The sequence below is a fragment of the Pseudophryne corroboree genome, chromosome 11, assembly GCF_028390025.1.
Source record: "Pseudophryne corroboree isolate aPseCor3 chromosome 11, aPseCor3.hap2, whole genome shotgun sequence".
In the NCBI taxonomy this organism is placed as follows: Eukaryota; Metazoa; Chordata; class Amphibia; order Anura; family Myobatrachidae; genus Pseudophryne; species Pseudophryne corroboree.
This window is the reverse complement of record NC_086454.1, coordinates 160,596,459-160,606,532: the sequence shown is the minus strand read 5'-3', so window position 1 is coordinate 160,606,532 and position 10,074 is coordinate 160,596,459. Positions and strand designations below refer to the sequence as shown.

Below are 10,074 nucleotides of genomic sequence, written 5' to 3'. Positions count from 1 at the left end.
ACCACTGCTCAGCAGTGGAAGTCCTCCTCTCCACCTCCCTCCCCCCATCCCCTTCTTTAGCAAGTTAATTACCAAAATTCAATTTCACTATGAGATGGAGACACTTATGTCACAGTATATCACTGAGGGTAAGGGTGATCCCTCCCAGACCGTAGAGTTGCTCTGTCCTTCACTCCATTTAACCATGCTTGCCTACCCTCCTGGAAGCTGTAGGAGAATCACGATTTTTAGGGTAGTCCCCCGCAGCCCCAGAAGAGTATGTAGCTCTCCTGCACCCTGCTTCCTAGTGAAGCGGGTAGGATAAGGATAAAAGTTTTGAAAAAGCAGCAATGGTGTGAAGGGGGTGGGGCTAAGAGACGTACATGATGTAATTTAGCACCACCCTCTACCCGCGGACTCGCAAATCGCAGACATTTACCCATCTTGGGGATGGGGGTCTTATGAAAGTCTGACCCATCCGCCGAAATGACCTGCTGCGTCTGCTCTATGGGCTTCACACAGAGAGAAGAAATAAAAAGTAGGTAAGTATGCATTTAACCTGAATAAGTCCCCCTTCTCTGAATCTGACAATTAGGCTGTTGGAGCTCTCTCCTCTTCCCTTATAATTACGTTTTTGCACTGTATTCCCCGTCTTCCATTTTTTATACCTGCTACAGTATGTCCTACCTTCAAATTATCATTCTGTGTATTGGTGCCTACTGTCAGAATTATGAGTGTCTTGATGTTTTTTTTCCCACTTTCCTTGTACCCCCACCCTTTTCTTTTGTACCCCATGTTTATTTTTGTGGCATACTCAAAAAAACTTAATATTGAAAAAAACGTTCCCATGATATGCCCATGGGACGTTTCTCCTACATTCATGTGCTCTGTTGTCACTCAGTTGCCACCCAGGAACACATACCCAGCCGTCAAAAAGGGGCAACAACTCAGAAACGCTGGTAGATGCTCAAAGTATGTAGGCCGTGACACACTAGCAGTATGCATAAAGACAAGAAATGTGACCTCATTGGCTTGTAGCCCAGAATCAGGCCCATAGTGTCTAGTAGTAACAATGTAATATTTACATCGCTTCTCTCTGTTTCCTAGAATCTAGAACACACCACAGACCAATATAGCTTTACCAATATACTGTATTTACTGTAATATACTGTACTTATATAAAGCATTACAATAATTTAACATGTAAAACTGTAATATAACAAAACTCAAACCTAGGCTAAAATATATTTCTCAATATCCCACCACCTGTGCATGACTTTTGTTGTTGGAAAATCTAATTTCTTCCCAATGCTATCCTTGCAAGAATTCCACATTAATCACACCATTCCTATTCATGTAGTCAACAAAAAAACATCAATGTATAATAAATCCACAACATTTACATAAACACCCCACTGGTATAACGTATACATTGCAACAGTAGAGAAAAACAAAAGTAATAACAGAGTGACTGAATAACTGGTAGACCTTAAATAACTCTCATGAGCAAGTTTCTCCTGGGACCACTGTGTGTAGTATTTGTGTTAAACATTTTCCAAATTCTTCAATTACTTTTTGCTGTGCCAGGCAAACAGAATATCCCTGTTTTTCTGCTTCTTCTGCTTGAGCTAGAAGACAAGCACATGTCGCTCTCACTACTTCCATGGAAGTACAAATTCGGACAATACTATGGAGAAAGTAAAGAAGAGCAGAATGTCAGTGCTACAGTTCTATATGTTGCTGATTAATTCTTTCTGTCGACTCGTGCCTCCATAGCTCATAGAGTTAAAGAAGAAAAAGATTTTTCAAGTTTTCATTTCTGGAATAATGGAGTTTGATCTAAATTCAGTCTTTATTATACTGATGTCTTGATCACTCCACCACCATAAGGCCACACTCCACCATTCAAATTTATAGACCACATAGTCCGGGAAGATTTATCAAAGCTTGGAGAGGAATAAAGCAGAGAGATATAAAGTATCATAAAGTGACTGGTAATTTTCACACACAGCCTGTAACATGGTAGAAGCTGAGTGGTTAGTATTTTATATCTCTCCAAACTTTGATAAATCTCCCAAGTGGTCTATTTATCATAGCAAGGAGAGCCATACATCCAGTAAAAGATACGGCTGCCACCCATCTAGCAAGATCCGAAGCCAGCACAGCTATAACCAGCATTTGCACACTGCCTCCAGCAATCCTCCTCGGGATTGTGATAGTAGGGGGCGGTAGGAGAACAGATAAAATATTTTTTTTCTTTTGAAAGTTTTTATTTATTTATTAATATTTATTGAATCTGCCAATGGAATCTGGAGACTGGGCTCTTAGTACAGTGCACATGTGTGACCCACCAATAAAGGGTCATGCATGCGTAGCGGCAGAAGGGATCCATACTAGCCAGCAAAATTCTATATGTCTCTGCTTGCCACTGCCACCCAATATCGCTCTCAGTTGCCCTAGTTAGCTTTTTTAGGTAAACTGCTTCTATCACTGCATGATATTAGACAGTCTTAAACCCTTTTATTACGTGATATACAGTACATACATGACAGTTATATTTACAGAACATATATATGAAATACCGCCGGTCAGGATGCCAGCAGTCACATGACCGACCACGGTATCCCGACACTGAAGATGCTGACATCGGAGGGGGTAAGTATTTTTACCCCCTGTCCCCTACCCTAACCCTACACTCGGGGGGTGGCGGCTAGGCCTATACCCCCCCACCCCCCTTTCAGTGCCTCACCCTATTACAGGACAGCCGGGATGCTGAACTCATCGCTATTTACAGGACAGCCGGGGTGCTGAACTCACCCCTATTACAGGACAGCCGGGGTGCTGAACTCATCGCTATTACAGGACAGCCGGGATGCTGAACTCATCGCTATGACAGGACAGCCGGGATGCTGAACTCATCCCTATTACTGGACAGCCGGGGTGCTGAACTCATCGCTATTACAGGACAGCCGGGATGCTGAACTCATCCCTATTACAGGACAGCCGGGGTGCTGAACTCATCGCTATTACAGGACAGCCGGGATGCTGAACTCATCCCTATTACAGGACAGCCGGGATGCTGAACTCATCCCTATTACAGGACAGCCGGGGTGCTGAACTCATCGCTATTACAGGACAGCCGGGATGCTGAACTCATCGCTATGACAGGACAGCCGGGATGCTGAACTCATCCCTATTACAGGACAGCTGGGATGCTGAACTCATCCCTATTACAGCACAGCCGGGATGCTGAACTCATCCCTATTACAGGACAGTCGGGATGCTGAACTCATCGCTATGACAGGACAGCCGGGATGCTGAACTCATCGCTATTTACAGGACAGCCGGGATGCTGAACTCATCCCTATTACAGGACAGTCGGGATGCTGAACTCATCGCTATGACAGGACAGCCGGGATGCTGAACTCATCCCTATTACAGGACAGCTGGGATGCTGAACTCATCCCTATTACAGCACAGCCGGGATGCTGAACTCATCCCTATTACAGGACAGTCGGGATGCTGAACTCATCCCTATTACAGGACAGCTGGGAAGCTGAACTCATCCCTATTACAGGAAAGCCGGGATGCTGAACTCATCTCTATTACAGGACAGCCGGGATGCTGAACTCATCCCTATTACAGGACAGCCGGGATGCTGAACTCACCCCTATTACAGGACAGCTGGGATGCTGAACTCATCTCTATTACAGGACAGCCGGGATGCTGAACTCATCCCTATTACAGGACAGCCGGGATGCTGAACTCACCCCTATTACAGGACAGCTGGGATGCTGAACTCACCCCTATTACAGGACAGCTGGGATGCTGAACTCATCGCTATTACAGGACTGCCGGGATGCTGAACTCATCGCTATTACAGGACAGCCGGGATGCTGAACTCATCCCTATTACAGGACAGTCGGGATGCTGAACTCATCCCTATTACAGGACAGTCGGGATGCTGAACTCATCCCTATTACAGGACAGCCGGGATGCTGAACTCATCCCTATTACAGGACAGCCGGGATGCTGAACTCACCCCTATTACAGGACAGCTGGGATGCTGAACTCATCCCTATTACAGGACAGCCGGGATGCTGAACTCATCCCTATTACAGGACAGCCGGGATGCTGAACTCATCCCTATTACAGGACAGCTGGGATGCTGAACTCACCCCTATTACAGGACAGCCGGGATGCTGAACTCACCCCTATTACAGGACAGCTGGGATGCTGAACTCATCCCTATTACAGGACAGCCGGGATGCTGAACTCACCCCTATTACAGGACAGCTGGGATGCTGAACTCATCCCTATTACAGGACAGGCGGGATGCTGAACTCACCCCTATTACAGGACAGCTGGGATGCTGAACTCATCCCTATTACAGGACAGCCGGGATGCTGAACTCATCCCTATTACAGGACAGCCGGGATGCTGAACTCACCCCCTATTACAGGACAGCTGGGATGCTGAACTCATCCCTATTACAGGACAGCCGGGATGCTGAACTCATCCCTATTACAGGACAGCTGGGATGCTGAACTCATCCCTATTACAGGACAGCTGGGATGCTGAACTCACCCCTATTACAGGACAGCTGGGATGCTGAACTCACCCCTATTACAGGACAGCCGGGATGCTGAACTCATCCCTATTACAGGACAGCCGGGATGCTGAACTCATGCTGGCTATCAGTATACCATCCCGTCTGTCAGAATCCCAACAGCGAGGCCGCGAGTCCCCTCGCGGGCTCGCTGCACTCGCCACAGGTTTCATTACCACTCGGTTGGTGGTGTGGTCCCACCAAGCGAGTGGGAATACCCGCCGGTGGTCGGGATTCCGTCCGGTGGCATTTCACCGGCTGTCGGGATTCCTGCTGGCGGTATTTCACCGGCTGTCGGGATTCCAGCATCAGTCTCCTGAACGCCAGTATCCTGAATGTCGGTATTGTAACTGCATCCCATAGAAACAGTAGTTATGGAGCCTTTCAATAATGTACTGTATTTACACAGGAGATACCATGAATAACTTGTGCATACATTAAAGAACCTACAGTATGCACCTTGCAATTCATCAAGCTCCACAAACTGAACTGAGTGAACTAACACCATCCTCAGATCCCTCTGCCTTTTCCAACCCTTACAGAATGTATGCCTGACCTGGTGTGAATAATAGAAAATAGCACAGTATCGCATAACTGCTTCCATGTTTGCAAAGTTCTCACTGCTGCCATGTGCTGTATATTGTGGACTCCTACCTTCCTGCATCTCTGTCTTGCTGCATATTCCTAACAGATTTACGCTCTGGACCTTCTTCACAGTTTTTACAGTCCATGCATTTACATATAGAAGAGCACATTATTTTACCCTATGATGAAGAACACATTTTCAGTGGCGAATTGTATTATACTTGTTAACGGTATAAACATTTCATTGTAGAAATACAGCCCTGCACTAACATGATGAGCAAGTGCTCAAGTGAAGAGGAAGCATGTTAAACCATAGAGAGTAAAAGATTAGGGACATTTATGAAGAAACTTAAGGTGTTCATCTTTGCCTGGGTAGTTAGCCAATCAGTTGTTAAGGGGAGGAGTTTCAAGGTGGGAGAATAAGCCATATGAACTATCTCTGGATAGGGATTTGCCTCTTTTCTTGTGCTCCCCTCCCTTCCCAATCTTTCCTTTGATGTTTGTCAACCTCCTTGCAGTGGGACAGAATGGCAGGATATGCGGTTAACATACTGCTTGTCAGGATCCCAGCTGTCTCAATACCGACGCCGGGATCCCAACGGGGTACGCCGGAATACCGATGAGGTAGGTGAGTCCCCCTCTATGGGTGTCCACGACACCCATAGAGGAAGAATAGAAACTGTGATGAGCTAAGCTCACCACCGAGCCCGCAAGGGGTTTCGTTGCGCTCGCCGTCCCCTGCCGGCATTCTGGCGACTGGGATGCCGATGTCGATATACTGACATTTTGCATCCCGAGCGGCGGGATCACATATCGATCCCAATGGCAGTACAGTGTCTATTGCGCTGACCATTATGGGAGGTACGCTCCCTTTACAATACACTGTTTAGGCTAATTTTACCATACTGGGGTCAGCAGTACTGGCTGGTGGGCTGGCTTACTGTGGTGTATTGGTGAGAGAGTTGGAGCCTTGTACTTGCCATGGAGTAGGGTATTTGGCTATGCAGGTTTTGCTGTGACATCTGATAGCGTAAGATGTGATGTCACTAAGCAACTGGCTGTTCTTTCTTTCTGCCACAATACATATTTTATTTTGATGTTTTTAAATAAAAAGGCTGACCAATCTTTTAATGTCAGTTTGTTGTCTGTGTTACCAGCCACTGCGGTGGCTCAGCGCTAGCACTTCCACCCAACGGTCACGGGGGATTGTGGGTCTTCATAAGGACGTGCAGCGCTCGGGCTGCATGGAGTTTGTAATTAAAAGGGGGCTTGTCCCAGCTGGTCTCCGGATTGGCTCTCCTCCCCTTTATCTTCCAGACACTCCTGCCTGACCTTGCTAGTTATAGTCCTAAGTTACTAAGGAAGCCCTTATTGCTCTGTGTTGTAATATGGATCTTCCTTGCTCCTTTGTCTGCTACAGCCAATCCTGCAAACCTGGTCTGTTGGTTAATATCTTGCAAGTCCACACTTCAGTAAATCCTGCAAACTTGGTCTGTCAGTAAATATTCTGCAAATCCATGCTTCAGCCTATCCTGCAATCCTGGTCCCTGCAATCCTGGTCTGTCAGTTAATATCCTGCAAGTCCAAGCTTCAGCTAATCCTGCAAATCTGGTCTGTCAGCTAACATCCTGCAAGGTTTAGCTTCAGTCAATCCTGCACGCCTGGTCAGTCTGCTAACATCTTTCAAGGCTAAACTTCGGATAATTCTGCACACTAGGTCTGTCTGCTAACATCCTGCAGGGCCAAGCTTCAGCCAACCCTGTACACTTGGGGGCATATTCATCATGAAAAATTGTGCAATGAGAATCTTTAGTTTTCAATTTTCATTGTATTCTCACACAATTTTTTCATTATTCATCATGCCAGCATGAGAAAATAATCACTTCCAAAAAACTGGGCTGTTTGAGAAGCCAGTTATTTGGAAAAGTGATAACTTTTCCCTCTGAAGCCACAGCCCCCCTTCCCCCCACCACAGCTGGCACCCGGCTGTGTCTGCGAATGCCCCCCTATTCCGCCGGCACCTTGTTAGAGTGTATGTGTCCCGCCGGGGCCACCCCTGAAGCCACAGCCCCCACCCCTGCCTGTGTCTGCGCCCCCTCCCCTCGCTGGCACTTAAGAGTGTTCGTCGCCTTGGCCACCCCCAACCGGTCCACCAGCACTTTGCTGTGTGTCCGACATTCTACAAGGCCAAGCTTCAACCAATCTGGCATACCAGTCCTGTCTGCTGACATCCTGGCCAAGCTTCAGCCTATCATGCATACCTGACCTGTCTGCTGATACCCTGTAAGGTCAAGCAACCTCTCTAATATATCTGCCCAGACCGCTGTTATCCTGTACGGCTGAAACGCAGCCGTTCCTGTCTGTCTGCACCTGCCAACGTCCTACTCCACCTCTCAGCAACCTCTGGTACATTAAACCCAGTGGTAACAGAGTCTGATCATGTTGTGTCTTAGCTACCAAGACACTGCCCCTCTTCAGTCATTATTCTGTGTAATCTGGGATCTCTGGTCTATTAGGTGAGCTCCCTCTGTCGGAGGAATTAAGTCCAGGGGGCCCCTGAAGTACTGGTGTGCGCAACAAGCTGTAAAGGGAAAGCTGGGGGGGGGGGGGGGGGGGGGGGGTTGCTAATGGTGAAAAGCCTGTGGGCTGTAGGAGTCTCACCCTAATAGGACTCAACTTCAAGCAAGTCAAAGGCAGCTACAATCCTAATTAGTTCTGAAGTACTCCACGGCATCTTGCAAGTCCGAGGATCTTTCAGTAGAGTTCTCCACAGCATCTTGCAAGTCCAAGGATCTAGTCTTTCATAACAGTCTGTGTCATTTAGATAGGTTTAGAGTTGTAAGTTGGGAATAAATTTGTCCCTGTGTATGTATTTCAATCTTATATCTGCCGATAGAGCATTTATGATCATCTTAACATTGCCAACAAGAAAAATTAGTGAATTTACTTAAAGCTATAATATAATCGCAATGTTAGTCAAGCAGTTGCACACTAGGGGGTATATTTACTAAGATGGGAGTTCTCTTTAAGATAGGATGTTGCCCATAGCAATCAATCAGATTCCAGGTATTATCTTCTAGAAGGTGCTAGATAAATGAGAAGTAGAATCTGATTGGTTGCTATGGGCAACATCCCATGTTAAATAGAACTCCCATCTTAGTAAATTTACCCCTAGATGAGGGGAAGCCCAGCCCCCAACGCCCTCACTGCTTTCAGTGCATGCTAGATACAGAAGAGGAGAGGGGACAGGATGGCAAGCAGGTGTTCCAGAAGAGAGAGAGGAGAAGGGACAAGATGCCAAGGCAGAGAGAAGGGGTCCCAGGAGACAGAAACAGAGAGATTTGGGAAGGGGGGGAGACAAAACCTGCACAATAGGAAGAGAAGGGAGGAATGGGGATAAATGGGGGAAGGAGATGGGAAGGTGTTGGAAGAGAGAAGTGAAAAAAACATGCATAGTAGCTATCGACTATGGGGATGATTCAGAGATGGACGCAGCCGCGCATCTGTACACAGCGGCCTCGTCCATCTGATCTGCGCATGCACAGTGCCCACAGTGCACACACGCGACCCTTCTCCTTGCACCTGCATCCTGGAGGAGTACGACCGCAGGATGATTGACAACGGCGGGCATTTGGGGGCAGCGTTCAGGGCGGCTATGCAGCCACTCCAATTAAAAAATGGCGGCAGACCACCTGACAGCGCAGCCAGGCTGAGCTGGCAGGGGTCAAACTTAATTCAATGCACCCACAATGTAACTGCGGACGCATCGTGAGGCGGCGCCACACATGCTGGGTGGCCTTGCCCTGTTCTGGGTGGACCTCAGCATGTGAGGAGATGGACGCAGTGATCTGCATCCATCTCTGAATAAGGTCCTATATTACTAGATAATATCCTGTCATATGTGAGGTGTTCGGTGTTATTGATGACACTTTTATCTTTTGCCTTTGTCTTATCCTTCTGTAAAGTCTATTGGCAAAGGCTACATTCCAGGCTAGATTATATTATAGATTGCCCGAAAAGATTAAGAGTATACAGGACAGTTGCAGGGCTGAAATACTTTAGAGATGTGCGGCGGGCACTTTTCGTGATTTGTGTTTTGGTTCTGGTTCCATGCTCGTGTTTTGGATCCGGATTGGTTTTGCCAAAACCACCCTTTCGTGTTTTGGTTTTAGATCTGGATGATTTTTGAAAAAAACATAAAAACAGCTAAAATCACAGAATTTTAGGGCAATTTTGATCCTACAGTATGACTAACCTCAATAACATTCATTTCCAGTCTATTCTGAACACCTCACAATATTGTTTTTAGGCCAAAAGGTTGCACCAAGGTGGCTGTATGACTAAGCTAAGTGACACAAGTGGGCGGCACAAACACCTGGCCCATCTAGGAGCAGCACTGCAATGGCAGACAGGATGGCACTTAAAAAAACTAGTCCCCAAACAGCACATTATGCAAAGAGTAAAAGAGGTGCAATGATGTAGCTGGATGACTAAGCTAAGCGACGCAAGTGTGCGGCACAAACACCTGGCCCATCTAGGAGTAGCACTGCAATGGCAGACAGGATGGCACTTAAAAAAACTAGTCCCCAAACAGGACATTATGCAAAGCAGAAAAAGAGCTGCAATGAGGTCGCTGGATGGCTAAGCTAAGCAACACAAGTGTGCGGCACAAACACCTGGCCCATCTAGGAGTAGCACTGCAATGGCAGACAGGATGGCACTTAAAATAACTAGTCCCCAAACAGCACATTATGCAAAGACTAAAAGAGGTGCAATGAGGTAGCTGGATGACTAAGCTAAGCGACACAAGTGTGCGGCACAAACACCTGGCCCATCTAGGAGTGGCACTGCAATGGCAGACAATATGGCACTTAAAAAAACTAGTCCCCAAACAGCACATC

At 46.9% G+C, this 10,074-nt stretch overlaps 1 protein-coding gene across 17 annotated transcripts in view; it reads right to left on the bottom strand.

The window, feature by feature from the left end:
- Positions 1–1,116: 1,116 nt before the first annotated feature.
- TESMIN (testis expressed metallothionein like protein) overlaps positions 1,117–10,074 on the bottom strand; it is a 542,857-nt gene continuing 533,899 nt past the window's right edge. For 12 of the 17 annotated variants that reach the window (XM_063945030.1, XM_063945033.1, XM_063945039.1 and 9 more), the window contains 2 exons: positions 5,243–5,352; positions 1,117–1,666 (listed from right to left, as the gene is read on the bottom strand). In XM_063945030.1, the coding sequence (XP_063801100.1) occupies positions 1,480–1,666; positions 5,243–5,352 (297 nt within the window). In that variant the 3' untranslated portion in view covers positions 1,117–1,479. Of the gene's footprint in view, positions 1,667–5,242; positions 5,353–10,074 lie in introns of those variants that run through there. The other 5 variants (XM_063945034.1, XM_063945037.1, XM_063945038.1 and 2 more) reach the window with 3 other exon arrangements.